Raw genomic sequence first — 17344 nt, 5'->3', positions numbered from 1 at the left:
TTACCTATTAAAAACAATCTGCTATGGATATATCCATATAGATTTTTATATGACCATAACATTATAGACTGAATATTTGTGTGCCTTAGTTCATATATTTGTGTCCTCTCAATTCACATGTTGAAATTCTAACTTCCAGTGTGATGGTATTAGGAAGTGGAGTTTCGGAAATGTAATTATGTCATAAGTGTAGAACCCTCATGAATGAGATTAGTGCCCTTATGAGAAGAGAATCCAGAAAGCTTGCTTTCTATCTCTCTTCTCTCTCTGCCACATGAGGATACAAGAAGGCTATTCACAAACCAAGAAGAGTGCCCTCACCAGAGATCTGATCTGCCAGCAACCGGATCTTAGACGTCCCAGATTTCAGAACTGTGAGAAATATTTTTGTTTGTTTAAGCCACTCGGTCTATAGTATTTTTGTTGTAGCAGCCCAAACTGACTAAAACACATACATTTTCATTTCTCTGGGATGCATGTTCCAGAGTGGGAGTACTAGATCACATGGTAAGTATATGTTTTGATTTTTCAGAAACTGCAAAATATTTCCCATGGTGATCTGTACCATTTTATAGTTTTGCCAGCAATGTATGGGAGATCAAGTTTTCCCATATTCATGCCATCATTTGATGTTGTCAATTTTTTAATTTTAGTTGCCCGATAGGTATGTAGTGGTATCTCCTCCTAGTCTTAACTTACACTTTCCTAATGAGCATTAATGTTAAACATCTCCTCATGTGTTTGCCTTTGTATGTCCTTGGCAATGAAATGTCTCTTCATGAATATTGTTCATTTTTTACTGGAATAGTTTGGTTTTTTTATTGTTGAGATTTGAGAATTCTTTATATTAATATAGATCAAGTATTTTGTCATATATATGGTTTGCAAATATATTCTATAAGTCTGTAGCTTGTTTCTTCTTCACGGAGACTTTCAAAGAATGAAAGCTTTTACTTTTTTTTTTCTTTTCTGGATTGTTTTGATTTCATGTCTAAGAACTTTTTGCATACATCTAGACTCAAAAGACTTTTCTCCTACATGTTTTTTAAAAGGTTTATAGTTTTACATTTTTCATATTTAAATATATGATCTGTCTGAGTTAATTTTGTGCAAGGTGTATGGTTTAAGTCAATATACATAGTTCTGCCTATTGCTGTAGCATCAGCTATTGAAAACACTATCCTTCCTTCATTAAATGGCTTTTTAATCTTTGTCAAAACTCAGTTGGTCATACTTGTGTAGGACTATCTGTGTGTTCTCTCTTCTGTTCCATTGATCTATTCGGCCATTACTACACAGTATTGATTACTGTATTATATAATAAGTCCTGAATTTGGTTACAGTGATCCCTATCACTTTATTCTTTTTCAAAATAGTTTTAGATGTTCTAGCTCCTTTTCCTGGCACTTTTTAAAAGATTTATTGTGATTTTTCACATAAACAATCATATCATCTGTGAATACAGGGAGTTGCATTTTCTCCCAAATCCATATGCCTTTAATTTCTTTTTCTTGCCTTATTGTACTAGCAAGGATTTCCAGTATACAGTTGAATTTAATTGTGAGTGAACATTTTGCCTTGCTCCTGATCTTAGATACCAATCTAGAATCCAGGTAGAATCTGAATGTCTAGGGGAATCAGAAGAAACATGTTAAGAATGAAACACTTTATATAACGTAGGACTTATATGTCTCTGTAGTAACAATGGTAGAGAAGACTCTTTTGAAGGAATTCCTAATTTTGTTATTATATTTTGAAAGCGGAAATTGTCAGTGATCTAGTAACATTGTTATATTTCATTGGAAGGCAGTAACTCATATTTTCAAAATCATATTATTTGGGTGCCATATGATGGTCATATATTACTCGTTGTAATAGCAGTTGTAACCACCCAATGAGTTTTTTTTTTTTTTTTTTGCCCGCTGCCCAGATAAAGCCAATTTATCAATATAAGGAAATTGCAATAGAGAAACAGTTTAATACATGTAAAACAGGCTAGAAGGTAGATTGGAGTTTTATTATTACTCAAACTAACCTCCCTGAAAATTTGGAGGCTAGGGTTTTTCAAAGATAGTTTGGCAAGCAGAGGGCTAGGGAATGTGTGCTGCTGTCTGGTTGAGAATGCAATCATAGGGATAGCGAAAATGACCTTCCTGAAGCTGAGTCCACTTCTGAGTAGTGGCCATAGGACCAGTTGAGTCAAGAGTCATGGGTCCGGTGGGGCCATCCAGTCATTAGGAATGCAAACGCCTGAAAAGACATCCAAAAATCCAATCTTAGATTCTACACTAATGACATTATTTACAAGAGTAATTGGAGAAGTTGCAAATCTTGTCACCTATAGAATAATGGCTGGTAATGGAATAATGTTTTAACTACAAATTAAGACCCTCTCATCCTCCTAACCTGGTAGGCTTTCATTAGTTTAACAAAGGTGGTTTAATTTATTGAGAAGGGCTATTATAACTTAAACTACAAACTAAGTTTCTCCCAAAGTTAGCTTGGCCCCTGCTCAGAAATAACCAAGGGCAGTTTGGAGGTTGGTTAGGTAAGATCTAACAAGATCTAGCAAGATGAAGTTGGTTAGGTCAGATCTCTTTCACTGTCATAATTTTCTCACTGTTACAATTTTTGCAAATGTGATTTCATAATGAGTTCAGTTGGACCATGTAATTTTGTACAATTTAAGATGGAAAAGGTAATAGGGTATTAATTTTATTTTTACTGTGTAGAAAGACCTTGAGAACAAATTTAGTTAAATATGATCCAGTTCTGATAAATTTCAGGATTTCAAAAGAATCTTGGTTTAACAGAAGACACTGAGAGTCAGACCTGCCCATCCCACTGGTCTGATATGGGTTCTTAACAGCAGAAGGGAAGGAATGGGTTAATGACCCCACAGAAAGGAGTCAAAATGTTCTGAGGATCCAAAACTCTTCTCAAAGCGCCAGCCATACCCCTTGTTTGGCTCTAAATTTGTCTTCTAATTGCTTCACAGTATTAAAGGAAAGAGAAAAGTTCCATCTTTTAGCTTAATTTCATGCTTCTTTCTTATTCTTCATTTATCCCTTCTGGCACACCCTGATTAAGAGCAAAGCCATTTAATATCACCAACATGAGTACTGAGATACAGGGCCATGGTTAAAGACCAAACACATTTAATTGACTATGATTTTGGGGAGGGGTTTTATTGTGTCAAGATGAAAATGTTTGCTTAAATTTGTCAGACAGATGTGCTTACAAAAGAAACTCATTATTGAGATAAATTGATGAGGAAAGGGTGGGGACCATTAATGGTTCTGTTCTGGGGTAACCGTAGACTAGAAAGAAAAGTTGCTGGGACTGAAGTCCTCAGAGAGTGGAATCTGAGATACACAGACATTCCCCCTACCACCCCACCCCCACTATCTTCTCTTTCAACAGCCACAGAAGTTTTTATTTCTGATGTCACCTTTATTTTTTAAAGTGCTCCAAGAGCAAGAGATTCAGCCACTGGCAGCTCTGGATTAATTTTCTAAAATTTTTTATTTGTCCTGCACCCTATAAATGTGTCTGTTCAATCTCCAGGTCTGAAAATATCAGAAGAGATTCTTACTGGCTCAGCTTGGGTGGCATGCCCACCTTTTGAACCAATCATGGTACCCCAGTGAGTGCAGTTCGTTTATTGACTAAACCTGAGTGCAGAGTGGACTATCCTGATTGACCATTTTCATCATCCCAGTCTTGGTCGGAACAGCAATTCATGAACCACTTGTGAAATACAACATACAAGAAAACAATAGAATACAACATAATAATTTAGAAGGAATGTCAGAATGCTTCCACCATAGCATATTGTTTTTGAAAACTTTTGTTTTAGCTCTTGGTATGTGCATGTTTCCCTAACTGTGACTTTGGTCATGAAATAAAAGGTATTTCTTAAATGTTTTTTGTAGCCAAAAAAAAAAAAAAAAAAGTGAAAAAACTTTTAGCTCCACTTTACAGTTTGGGTACTTGAATTCTGTCAATGTTGATGTTTCCAGATTAGGAGTTTGTGATGTGTTACAGCGGTAAGAGAGCTCCCTTGTTTGGTCTTTTGCAGAACAGACTGCATTAGAGCATGATTGCTCACTTATTCACTGCTTATTCTCTGCTCCTCATTCACCCACTTGGGAGGATAATCAGATGTACTTATTTCCCTTCTGGGTTTTAACACCAAGTATTATGTGTGCTTGCTCATTCTCAATTTCATTTGTCTTTATTCCCCCTACATTCCCTATTTTCCACAGTGTAATTACAGTAGAAAATTGTCATTTCCTTTAGTAAATGTTTACTATGGCTTTCTGAATTTATAAATGAAAAACAGCCAACACTCACCAAAAATGTTCTGTTTTACTTATTAAAATCCCTTGTCATGTAATGCAATATGCATGAACTGAGGATGATAGATTAATGCCATCATTTTGAAGCAGCTGCAATTACTACATTGAACATCAGTGAGTTACTGAAATGATATTTTTTGAAACTTGATCACAGCTCCTTTTCTGAAAGGGTGTATGGCTCTGAGGAGAACTGATGATTTCCAATAATTATTTCCCAGTTAATTGTGGGGCATTGCCCTGCAGATGTTACTTAAATCTGATTTTATTTCCTTCTACTAGTGTAGGAGAATCTTTTTAATACCCTTTTTAAAGATTTGTCTAATCATCAAGAACATTATTAAATAACAGTGATTTTAAAAGTACTCTAACAAGAACTACCAGTATTCCACTAAGAAACAAAGATTATCCATCTAAACATATTAACAAATGCCTTTTAAGCATCTACTGAGTTTAAGATTTATTTTTCCTTTAGCAAATAGGTTTGCATTTTACTCAGCATTCAAACATCCTTACACTCGTAGATGGATCCTGGTTTATCACTGTTAACTTTTTAATTGGCTACCAGAGTTGGTTGCTCATATGTAATGGTAGATTTGTGTATATTTACTTCTAACTGAGAACGTGCTGCACTTAGTAGCATGCCTTCTTCATTCACTTTTGGGATTTTTTTAATAATTCGAAACCATTTCATTAGCTGTAGATTTATCCGTTTCTTAAATGTCTAAGAAGAAGCCTGATATTTTAAGGTGTTAGCTCATTGGTGACTTCATTTTTTCCCCCATTCATCTTAGTCCTCACTGCTTTCTAGGTTTAATTTAAGCAATTTCTATTTTTTCAGAAACTCTTACATTTCTTCAGTATTTTCAAATATGTTAACAGAGGTTTTTTTAAACTATGTTCTTGTAACCTTAAAACAATTCCTAAATATCTCTATCTAAATTAAGTTCCCGGAGGTTTAATAACTGTTTGCAACAAATAGTTCTTATATTTATTTAATTCTATAAGTTTGGAGTAATAATTTTATGGACACAAGCATTATGAAGAAAATAACTTTTGGCCGTGCGCAGTGGCTCACGCTTCTAATCCCAACACTTTGGGAGGCTCAGGTGGGCGTATCACCTGAGGTCAAGAGTTTCAGATCAACCTAACCATGGTGGTGAAACCCCCTCTCTACTAAAAATACAAAAAAATTAGCTGGTGTAGTGGCACGTGAATGTAATCCCAGCTACTCGGGAGGCTGAGGCAGGAGAAACGCTTGAACCCAGGAGGCGGAGGTTGCAGTGAGCCGAGATTGCACCACTGCACTCCAGCCTGGGCAACAGAGCAATACTCTGTCACACACACACACACACACACACACACACACACACACACACACAGAGTATTAGGCTTTGGTTTCAGATATAACCCACATATTAAATATTAGTATCTTTATACTTATGAGTATTTATAAGTATGAAGATATTTATATCTCAGTGTGTCCGTTATATCTCAAACCAAAGCCTAATTATGGGTTTGTATCTTAGTGTGTAGCTTATAAACCTTATAAAGATTATAAACTTTATTATAGTGTATTAAGCACTTTCACATAAACAAGGTATCAAATATCCATATGTACCTTTTATCTTTTGGTTTATTAACATGGCATGGCTATGGTCTTCTAGACATATAACCATCCTAGAATTCTCGGAAGGTAATTCTTTGGCAGAAGAAAACATGCGCCCTAGGAGTATGTTTAGATATGCCCATTCCTTGACTGATGTCAATACTCTCCCAACAAGAGTTGTACTGAAAGCTGCAAGTTTACAAATCTTCTTCCTTTGCTTCTAATCAGTCTAATTCGACTCCCTAACTAAAATTCAACTCCCAAAATAGGATTCCCCGTCTTCACATCATTTTTCTCAGGAAAGGTTGTCACGATAACGTCCTAATTTGTTTGTTCATTTTTCCAAGAAGGATGGCATTTCCCCTTCCAGGAGCCTGCTGTGATGACTGCCCTGCCTACCTGAAGTAGGTACTGAAACAGTTTCCCCCAGAAACATCAAGTTCTGCTGTCAATACTACCGAGTATTAAAGGAAACTGCTTCGGATACCCCAATAACCAGAACTGTTCTGAGTCCTCTTTACGAAAGCTGTAGTCTTATTGACGAAACAGAATTTTTTGTTGTTGTTGTTGTTGTTGTTGTTGTTGTTGTTGTTGTTGAGACGGAGTCTCGCTCTGTCGCCCAGGCTGGAGTGCAGTGGCTGGATCTCAGCTCACTGCAAGCTCCGCCTCCCGGGTTTACGCCATTCTCCTGCCTCAGCCTCCCGAGTAGCTGGGACTACAGGCGCCCGCCACCTCGCCCGGCTAGTTTTTTGTTTTTGTTTTTGTTTTTTTTTTTTTTTTGTATTTTTAGTAGAGACGGGGTTTCACTGTGTTAGCCAGGATGGTCTCGATCTCCTGACCTCGTGATCCACCCGTCTCGGCCTCCCAAAGTGCTGGGATTACAGGTTTGAGCCACCGCGCCCGGCCTGAAACAGCATTTTGTAATCCTTTTTGTAAACTAGCTCTTACTCAGAAATTGAGTGGCTCTGAAAAGAGCCTTTGATTTCAGCTTTGGGTTTTTTTTTTTTTTTTTTTCTTCTTCTTCTTCTAGACATTAGACATTCAAGTCACTTCGCTGGCTTTTACAACTTGCGTAGTTATTCACACTGGACTTTGTGGTTGTGACTCCCAATCTTTTGGGGCAGCAGCACAGCTTGGATGTTGGGCAAGACGTCACCCTAGGCCATTGTCACTCGGCCCAGCAGCTTGTTGAGCTCGTTGTTGCGGATGGTCAGCTGCGTGCGGCGTGGGATGATGCGAGTCTTCTTGTCCCGACGGCGTTGCCCACCAATTCCAGGATGTTGGAGGCCAGGTACTCCAGAACCGCCGGCAGGTACCCTAGCGAGCCGCCCCCGACCCGCTCGGCATAGCTGCCCTTGCTGAGCAGCCGGCGGACACAGCTCATAAGGAACTGCAGAACCTCTCTGAATGAAAAGCGCGTGCCTTTTCCGCGAGCTTCCCTAGTCTAAGACATAGCTTAAAAATAAAAGTTATAACGGAAAAAGACACCCGTTAAAACGGGTAGTCAGCGTATTTCTAGTCTGACGGCAGATTGTGGCTTATCATCTGACTGATTTGCTGATAGCCATCTATCCAATCAGAGAACCTTACTGCTATTGCCTTATTTACATACTTCCTCTACCTATTATCCAATCAGATGTTGGATGCAAATGACGTAGTTGAGGGCCATACCTATAAATATCACACTTCGCCCCAGTCAAATATGACTTACTGATCTCCCAGTGAACTTGTAAGACAAACATGCTGCAGATTGCTTCAAAGGGCACTACCACTTCCAAAAAGGGCTTCAAGAAGGTAGTCGCTAAAACTCAAAAGGTGGAGGGTAAAAAGCGCAAGAGATGCTGCAAAGAGACCTATTTTATTTACATCTACAACGTGTTGAAGCAGGTCCACCCGGACACTGCAATCTCCTTCAAGGCCATGAGTATCATGAATTCTTTTGTTAGTGATATTTTTGAGCGCATATTGCAGGTGAGGCTTCCCGCCTGGCGCATTATGACAAGCACTCGACCATCACCTCCAGGGTGATCCAGACGGCCGTGCGCTTGCTGCTGCCCGGGGAATTAGCCAACCATGCTGTGTCGGAGGGCACCAAGGCTGTCACCAAGTACACCAGCTCCAAGTAAAACATGATCCAGCCAGCAGATGAGCTCCACAAACCAAAGGCTCTTTTAAGAACCAATGAAAGCTTCTAATAGGGCTGTAGAATGTTTATTTTATTATAGGCTATGCCTCATTGCCAGACTGATAAACTTTTTTCCTGGACTAGACATCATACATGGTTATCTTTAAGTCTAAACTTCACATTAACTCTTTCTGCAGCAGTTTGGGTGAAAGCTGAAATCTCACAGCTGAAGCAATCCAAGGGGAGCTCCCATAATCCTGGGTCCATGGGGATATTCTTTCTGTGGACAGTGCCATGGGGAAATATGACTTTTTGTCTACGACTTTTTCTACTACAAACCCTCTACGATGACAAAAAAAAGGCCTGGAGCTCCCCACTTAGGGAAGTCTGGCACTGAGCATTAGGCTGTTTGCTTTTTCTTGACTTTGGCCATAATGTGTGCAAAACATCCTTCCAGTCCGGGTGGACCTGATCAGCAGTTTGTAGATGTAAATTGAATAGCTCTCTTTGCAGCATCTCTTGTGCTTTTTACGCTCCTTTTCTTGCACACTATGAGAAGTGATCAGGCTAACTCCCCTTTATCTGCTGGAATTTGAGGTCCAAAGCCCAAGGTTTCTGCGTCTCCGTGAACTCCAGTAAACTGCTTACTCAATATATCACAGTTCTTAATGTTGCTTAGCCACTTAAGAATTCTCTCCACAGGGATTTCCAGTTGATTCCAACAGAACTCTTTCCTGGACTTCTGTGTTCTCTATATCCATGAGTACCACCCTATTCACATGGTTGTCCAAACCAGAAATGTATTTTTTCTCTAATAGTCTCTGTTCAACTTCTATCCACTTCAATCTCTCAAGATATGGTAATTTTACTTCCTACATATTTCTGTTGTCTGATTATTCACCATCTCCACAGCTACCATTTTTGTCTGCATACTCATATCTCTCACCTGAATTACAGTTGCTAATTAATCTCACTGCTCTTAATCTCGCCTCCCTAAAATCCACTCTCCACTCATTTTCATTTCTTAAATTGACAAATAAAAATTATGCATTTACTATGATGCTTTGAAATATGTATACATTGTGGAATAGCAATCAATCTAATTAACATATGCATTACCCCACATATTTTTTGTTACGGAAGCACTTAAAATCTACTTTCTTTGCAATTTTCAAGAATAGAACATATTGTTACCAACTATAATCAGCATATTGTACAATAGAGCTCTTCAACTTATTCCTCCTAAGTGAAATTTCATATCCTTTGACCAATATCTTCCCATCACTCCCCAACTGTAGCCACTGGTAACCACCACTCTGCTCTCTACTTCCATGAGTTCAACATTTTTTAAATTCCACTTATGAGATCACACAGCATTTGTCTTTCTGTGCCTCACTCATTTCACTTAACATCCTCCAGGTTCATCCATGTTGCTGCCAATGACAGGATTCTTTTTCTTTTTTAAGGCCAAATAGTATTCTATTATGTATATATGCCACATTTTCTTTATCCATCTGCTGATGGACATTTATGTTCTCTCTATATCTTGTCTATTGAGAATAATTCTGCAATGAACATGGGAGTACAGATATCTCTTTGAGAATCTGATTTTATTTCTTTTCAATATATACCCAGTAGTAGGATTGCTGGATTTATATGGTAGTTCTATTTCTAATTTTTTGAGGAAATTCTATAGTGTTTTCCACAATGTATGCACTAAAATATTACAATTTTCAATCTTATATGAAGCACAAATATTACTATATCACACATTTTAAAAAATATTTTGAAAACTCAATCTGGCATTGTTTTATTAATAGTATTAAACATTTTATTGCATGTACATAGAAATTTATATTAAGCTGTGTATAGGATCAGCTAAACTACGAAAGAAATCCATAATACAATAAAAGTTTTGAATTTTGGAGCTTTTTGGATTACGGATGCTCAACCTGTATTGCAAACATGTAAAACTCAAGAAAATCTACCAGGAAACCAATAGGAAAGTAAGTCAATTCAGTGAGGTACTAGAAGGATATAAAAAATAATAATGCACAGAAAGCAGTCTTACATATATAACAACAAAATGTTAAAAAAAATAATGAATAGGAAATACCTCATTTACAGTAACAACAAAAACAAAATACCCAGAACTATATTTAACTTTTTAAAATGCCAAATATGTATGAAGGTAGATGATCAGTTCACACTCATCCTGTGGTCTTCTGTAGGTGAATGACTCAGGCAGCACCTGAACTAGGCTCAGTTGTAGAAAATGGACCTGAGAGGAATGGGGTCCTCTGGGAAGACTCTTCTTGCTCTCAATCCAAAACCCAGTGGAATAGAGTGACTCTTCCTGCCTTTACTTTATCATCTCTGCATGAACACTTGGAACTGTGACCAGTATGATGGCAAAATCACAATGGGGAGAAGGGCAGAGGCAAGACTGCAGAGTAGTGGAGCCAGGGCTGTGATCATCCTATTGGTGGAACTTCTCTGCCTTTAGGTTGTCCTGTTTGGTTGCATTACTTATTATCTCAACCAGTCCAGCTAGCATTTCCTGTTATTAGGAGCCAAAATACATCGATATAAAAGCTACATGAAGTTTAGTCTGAAAAAGAGTTTTTATTTGTTGGTATTCCTACTTATCTATTGCCCAAATGAGCCTAAAAGTCCTTGGGTAATCAGGATAGTCTACTGACAGTGGTCACAAAGTTGAAAGGTTATTTGGCAGTCATGTGATACCTGCTGTTTTCCAAGGTGTTGGAGAAGCATGAATCCCTGACTGGAGATGATCCCATCCCCAATACAAGGTGAGCATAGATGCTAGATGCCCCTTCCCCCCGATTTGTCACCTCCTTGGAAGATTTCCCAGCTAAAGCACGCAGGGGCTTTGCAGGGACTGCCTTACTGTTCACAAAAGTGTGGGGACACTTATTTTAACGGGTCTTGTACATCGATATATTCTTTTGTTGTTGTTGTTGTTGTTTCTGACACGGAATCTTGCTCTGTCACCCAGGCTAGAGTGCAGTGGGATGATCTCGGCTCACTGCAACCTCCGCCTCCCGGGTTCAAGTGATTCTCCTGCCTCAGCCTCCTGAGTAGCTGCAATTGCAGGCGCGTGCCACCATGCCCGGCTAATTTTTTGTACTTTTAGTAGAGACGGTTTCACCGTGTTAGCCAGGATGGTCTCGATCTCCTGACCTCATGAAACCTCATGATCTGCCCTCCTCAGCCTCCCAAAGTGCGGGATTACAGGCGTGAGCCACTGCGCCCGGCCGGTACTAACTCTTTAATGTAAAGAAAGCACATATACACATCCGAAATTTCGTTAAAAGATAAAGGTTAAATGAACATGCGTTAAACAGATTGAGAATTCCAGCTAACCAGGTTTCCAAGAAGTAACATTTGATTCGTCTTTAAGGTGGCTGAAATCAGTTTAATGCTTGAGAGCCCTTAGAGATGGAGGTCAACAACCAGTTAACACGACAATGAAGGAAACTATTATAAATTTAAGAAAATCACAGGACACTTTAAATGTTCCATTCCTGCAAATCAGATTTGTGAGTTCTCCAGAGTTCCCAAAATGATTTCCACACCTTGACTTACTTGTGGCACAAAACGTAACTTCCTCTCAACTACTGCCTTTTTGGGAGGTCTTAAAAATTTGGGATCATAATGCAAGTTATATTGTCTACGTGACTGCGCTTTGTACTTTTATATACATAATGCTAACACCTTAAACATACCAATATCGGTCAGGATGTAGCTTTTATACAAACTATCGGGTTCTTTTGAGACAGAATCTCGCTGTCACCAGGCTGGTGTGCAGTGACAATCTCGCTGCAACCTTCGGTTCCTAGGTTCAAGCCATTCTCCTGCCTCCACCTCCCAATAAACTGGGACTACGGTAAGCGATACCACGCCCACCTGATTTCCGAGTTTTTAACGGAGTCGGGAGTTTCAACTTGTTGCCCAAGAAACTGCGTGAACCGCTAGCGTCCGCCTTCCTAAGTGCTGGGATTACACAGGCGTATAAACAATAGTCCCCGGCCAGGCGGGTCTTGTTGGAACTAGTTCGTCTACCTTAAGCCCACAGCTAACTGAGTGGCCTTATGAAGATAGCCTTATACAGAAACGTACATTGTAGTCCACAGCTCTTTCAGTATGTTTAAGGCGGCTCTGAAAAGAGCCTTTGGGTTATAAAGACGTTTACTTGGCAGGCTTACTTGGAGCTGGTGTACTTAGTGACAGCTTTGGTGCCCTCAGACACAGCATGTTTAGCCAGCTCTCCCGGCAGCAATAAGCGCACTGCCGTCTGAATCTCTCTAGAAGAAATGGTGGAGCGTTTGTTGTAGTGAGCCAAGCGTGATGCCTCACTCGCTATACGCTCAAAGATATCAGTGACGAAGGAATTCATGATACTCATGGCTTTAGAAGAGATTCCAGTATCCGGATGGACCTGCTTCAGCACCTTATAGATGTAAATAGAATAACTCTCTCTGCGGGTTCTCTTGCGTTTCTTGCCTTCCTTCTTCTGCGTCTTAACGACAGCTTTCTTGAAGCCTTTCTTAGAAATGGCAGCACCTTTAGATGATAACTCCGGCATAACTGCCACGAACTTCTGCCGCGTTAAGCAGCTCTTTTAGGTGTTAAACAGCTCTTTTAAGTGTTAAGCAGCTCTTTTAAGTGTTAAACAGCTCTAGTAACACCTACAACCCCAACCGTCACCAAGTAAACGAATGGCGCAACTGGCTGAAAGGTGCGGTATTTATAGGCACGGCCCTCAGCTGCCGTGTTTGGTATCCAAAATCTGATTGGACAATGCGAAGTGGCGTGAATGCAAATAAGGCGATTCTAGTAAGACTTTCTGATTGGGTAGCAGGCCATCAGCCAATCAGATAGCAAAAGTCCAACCTCAGTCAGACTATAAATAGGCCCAGTAGCGCCCTTAGGAAGGCGTTTCTGGTGTTGCTGTAATTCTCCTGTGTAGAAATGTCTGGTCGGGGGAAGCAGGGCGGAAAAGCTCGCGCCAAGGCTAAATCTCGCTCCTCTAGAGCAGGCTTGCAGTTTCCTGTAGGCCGAATACACCGTTTACTCCGTAAGGGAAACTATGCGGAGCGGATAGGAGCAGGCGCGCCAGTGTACTTGGCAGCAGTGTTAGAGTACCTGACAGCAGAAATTCTTGAACTGGCTGGTAATGCGTCTCGCGATAACAAGAAAACTCGCATTATTCCGCGCCACCTGCAGCTAGCTATTCGCAATGATGAGGAACTCAATAAGCTCTTAGGCGGCGTGACCATTGCACAGGGCGGGGTCCTGCCCAACATTCAAGCAGTGCTGCTACCCAAGAAGACTGAGAGTCACCACCATAAAGCCCAAAGCAAGTAACTTCGGGCTGTCGTTGGTACATAGTGACTTTTAAGTGTCAGAAGTGAAAACAAAAGGCTCTTTTCAGAGCCACTTACCATCTCAGAAAAGGCTGTGCCTCACAGAACGTTAAGTGCTGTTAAGTGGCTATGTTAGCCGGCACCTGTCAGAAGCAATACCCGTTTAAGGGCATTTCTGGAATGTAAGGGGATTGAATTTTCTTTTTCTTTTTTTTTTTTTTTTGAGACGGAGTCTCGCTCTGCCACCCAGGCTGGAGTGCAGTGGCCAGGTCTCAGCTCACTGCAAGCTCCGCCTCCCGGGTTTACGCCATTCTCCTGCCTCATCCTCCAGAGTAGCTGGGACTACAGGCGCCCGCCACCTCGCCCGGCTATTTTTTTTTTTTTTTGTATTTTTTTAGTAGAGACGGGGTTTCACCGTGTTGGCCAGGATGGTCTCGATCTCCTGACCTCGTGATCCGCCCGCCTCGGCCTCCCAAAGTGCTGGGATTACAGGCTTGAGCCACCGCGCCCGGCCAGGGATTGAATTTTCAAGGAGCGTTGCATCAACCATTAGTGTGAGGTAGTTTTGATTATATGTGTCACCGGGCGAGGTGGCTCACGCTTGTGAGCAGTCAGTACTTGCGCTTGTGGAGGTTGAAAGCGGGAGGGTCGTTTAAGCCTGAGACTTAACCATTAACATAATGGAGACCCTATCCCACAGAAATTAGCCGGGTCTGGTGGTGCAGGCCTGTAGTCTCAGCTACACGGGAGGCTGCGGTGGGAGGGTTTGAGCCCGAGGCATCAAAGTTACAGTTAACAAAGATCGTTCCACTGCACTCCAGTCTGGGTGACATGAGCGAGACTATCTCAAACTAGCTATGTATGTCATGTTAAGGGTTACGTATGGAAGTGAAGATTGCATTACAAGCAGAAGAGGTATAACCTTACAGTTCAAGTCCAGGCGACATTAGTCTGGCTGGTTGCTTAAAGTACATTTTAGAGAAGAATTTCCTTTCAAATATGGCAGTCTCACGAAATACTCAAATGTGACATGTAAGTAAAATAAGTTCATCTTAAAATTTGGGTAAGCATATATATATTTGATACCTGTGGCTTCATGGACTTTGTAAAGAATAATAGAATTATTTCTTAAAATGTAAGGAAGATGTTAAAAAGAAGCCTTACACCATATGTGATGGTGAGATACTAGTGTCAGACTCAGGCAGGAATAGGACTAGAAGGCCTAACATAACTTGAAGTTTACAAATTTGGAACAGTATATGCTTCAAAAGTTTTGACTACTAAAAAGAGGCAAAATAGTTTGTTGATCTGTGTTTGCTGTTTGTGCTGTAACACCAAGAGAAACTGAGAAGCAAAACCCATTCAGTAACACTGCCAAATAACTAAAAATTACTGTACGATATTCAACAATTGACCTTACCTCAAAAAAAAAAAAAAAAAAAAACTCATTTGGTTACCAAAAAAAAAAAAAAAACTGCTAAACACTTGATATCTACACATAATAAGGCATATATAGAAGCAGGTAAAGTTCTATAAAATAAAACATGCCAAGTAAGGACAATCAAGTCACAACAGTCAGTCATCCCTTGAATTAACCTGCATAAATAATAAGTAAGGGATACAATTAGGGAAGGAAAAAACTGAAGATCTTTGAAAACAGAAATGGCAACTATATGTTGAATAAAACTGGGTAATATTTAGAACATGGCAAATGTGAAACTTAAAATCAGGATATAAGATAAATCTAAACAGATGAATTCCAAGTAATTAATGTAGATATACTTTGTCAAGGAAGTGGCACTTAACTCTCCAGACGTGCCAAAGCAAAGTATGGAAAGGCAGAAGAGGAGGGACTTGACTTTATAGGAGAGAACTTGCATATTCTTTTATTCCAAATGCACTACATAATACTTTTATTTCCATCTCTAATGCAATCCTATTAAAATTGCATTAAACTAAATGTTTAGATAGAATAAAATGTATAAAAAATGGTGAATACATGTTAAAGGAGACATGCCCGTTGATTTTTCAAAACAATTTACGTATAGAAGTTTCTGATTCTTCTCTTTTTTTGGAGCCAGTCTTGCTCTATCACCCAGGCTGGAGTGCAGTGGCACGATCTCAGCTCATTGCAACCTCCGGCTCCCGGGTTCAAGTGATCTCCTACCTCAGCCTCCTGAGTAGCTGGGATTACAGGCGCCTGCCACCACGCCCAGCTAATTTTTGTATTTTTAGTAGAGACGGGGTTTCGCCATGTTGGCCAGGCTGGTCTCCAACTCCTGACCTCAGGTGATCTGCCCACCTCAGCCTCCCAAAGTGCTGGGATTACAGGTGTGAGCCACCGCACCCAGCCTTGATTTCTTCTTACAGAACTTTCACACGTTTCGTAGAATTTATCTCCAGGTATTCTTTTTTATTAGTGTATTTTGGGGAAATATTAGAAGGGTTTCTTTATTATGTTTTCTGATTGACCATGTTTTACAGATAGAACATTCTTGATTTTGGTACTGATTTGTATTTCCTTCCTTATTAAATTCTATCATTTCTGTTGTCCAGCTTTTTTCCTCTGTGGTTTTCCAGGTAGGCAGAAAAATCATATAATTTTGTCCTATTGTTTTAAATAGTTGACTTTCTTATCTAAATGCATTGTCGAATAGTTATAAGTGATAATAAATAAAAATGGTGATATTGACTCTCCTCCCCCCCACCCCCTACAGACGTCCTCTATTGCTCAGAGTGCAGTGGCCTGATCTCAGCTCACTGCAACCTCTGCCTCCCAGATTCAAGTGATTCTCCTACCTCATTCTCCCAAGTATCTGGGATTACAGACATATACCATCATGTATGGCTAATGTTTGTATTTTTAGCAGAGATGGGGTTTCACCACGTTGGCCAGGCTGGTCTCGAACTCCTGACCACCCACCTTGGCCTCCCAAAGTGCTGGGATTACAGGTGTGAGCAACCATGCCTGGCTGACTTATTTTTTATAATCAGACTAATATGACACTATCTTACGCCTAATGCCAGGTTTTTATGTGATTTGTGTAATTCCAAAATTACTAAGAGTTGTTAATTAAAAATAAATATTGGCTATTAACAGTAAAACTTTAGCAGCAACGGGGACAAATATATGCCACTTTTTTCCTTTTACTTTTTTTTCGGGGGGCGGGGACGGAGTTTTGTTCTTATCATCCAGGCCGGAGTGCAATGGCGCCATCTCAGCTCACTGCAACCTCCGCCCCCGCCACTACCTCTCATCCCCTCCCCCCGCCCCCACCTTCCCGCGCTTCAAGCAATTCTCCTGCCTCAGCCTCCTGAGTAGCTGGGATTACAGGCGCCTGCCACCACACCCAGCTAATTTTGTGTGTGTGTGTGTGTGTGTGTGTGTGTGTGTGTATTTTTGATAGAGACAGGGTTTTGCCATGTTGGGCAGGCTGGTCTTGAACTCCTAACCTCAGGTGATCTGCCCACCTCGGCCTCCCAAAGTGCAGGGATTACAGGCTGGGATTACAGGCATGAGCCACTGTGCTCGGCCTCCTTTTACTTTTTATGATAAATCACATTGAAGGAATTCAGAACACACCACTCCAAAATATGTCACTCTGACATATTGACTATTTGGAATTAAAGACACTTGAAAAACAGCAGGTGCACAAACACTCTGACCTTCCTTTTGTTTCTTAAAAGTAGGAGATGAAAGATGCCCTCCCTATACCAGAAGGAAAGTATCATTCTCATCAAGGACAGAAAATTAAGGCCAAGGAAAATGTGTACAAATAAACCTTGTTACACCATCCCTTATCTCTGGAGTCACTTCTCCACCTAGTTAATTACTGTAGCCCAACCCCCTTTGTCACATTTT

General features: G+C 40.2%; 2 protein-coding genes and 2 pseudogenes across 2 annotated transcripts; 2 read left to right on the top strand and 2 right to left on the bottom strand.

The window, feature by feature from the left end:
- Window positions 1-6982: 6982 nt before the first annotated feature.
- LOC117088493 lies at window positions 6983-7535 on the bottom strand (annotated as a pseudogene).
- Window positions 7536-7707: 172 nt separating this feature from the next.
- On the top strand, window positions 7708-8109 carry LOC117086825 (annotated as a pseudogene).
- Window positions 8110-12183: 4074 nt separating this feature from the next.
- LOC117086824 (histone H2B type 1-A) lies at window positions 12184-12829 on the bottom strand. Its single transcript, XM_033216429.1, has one exon. It carries the CDS (start codon window positions 12699-12701, stop codon window positions 12318-12320), a length of 384 nt encoding a protein of 127 aa, XP_033072320.1. The 5' UTR covers window positions 12702-12829; the 3' UTR covers window positions 12184-12317.
- Window position 12830: 1 nt separating this feature from the next.
- Window positions 12831-13526, top strand: LOC117086823 (histone H2A type 1-A). Its single transcript, XM_033216428.1, has one exon. The coding sequence runs from the start codon at window positions 13088-13090 to the stop codon at window positions 13481-13483; it is 396 nt and encodes a 131-aa protein (XP_033072319.1). The 5' UTR covers window positions 12831-13087; the 3' UTR covers window positions 13484-13526.
- Window positions 13527-17344: the final 3818 nt, after the last annotated feature.

The sequence above is a fragment of the Trachypithecus francoisi genome, unplaced genomic scaffold, assembly GCF_009764315.1.
Source record: "Trachypithecus francoisi isolate TF-2019V2 unplaced genomic scaffold, Tfra_2.0 Lachesis_group10, whole genome shotgun sequence".
NCBI lineage: Eukaryota > Metazoa > Chordata > Mammalia > Primates > Cercopithecidae > Trachypithecus > Trachypithecus francoisi.
Note: the sequence above shows the minus strand (reverse complement) of the source record. Positions and strands in the feature narration are given on the sequence as shown.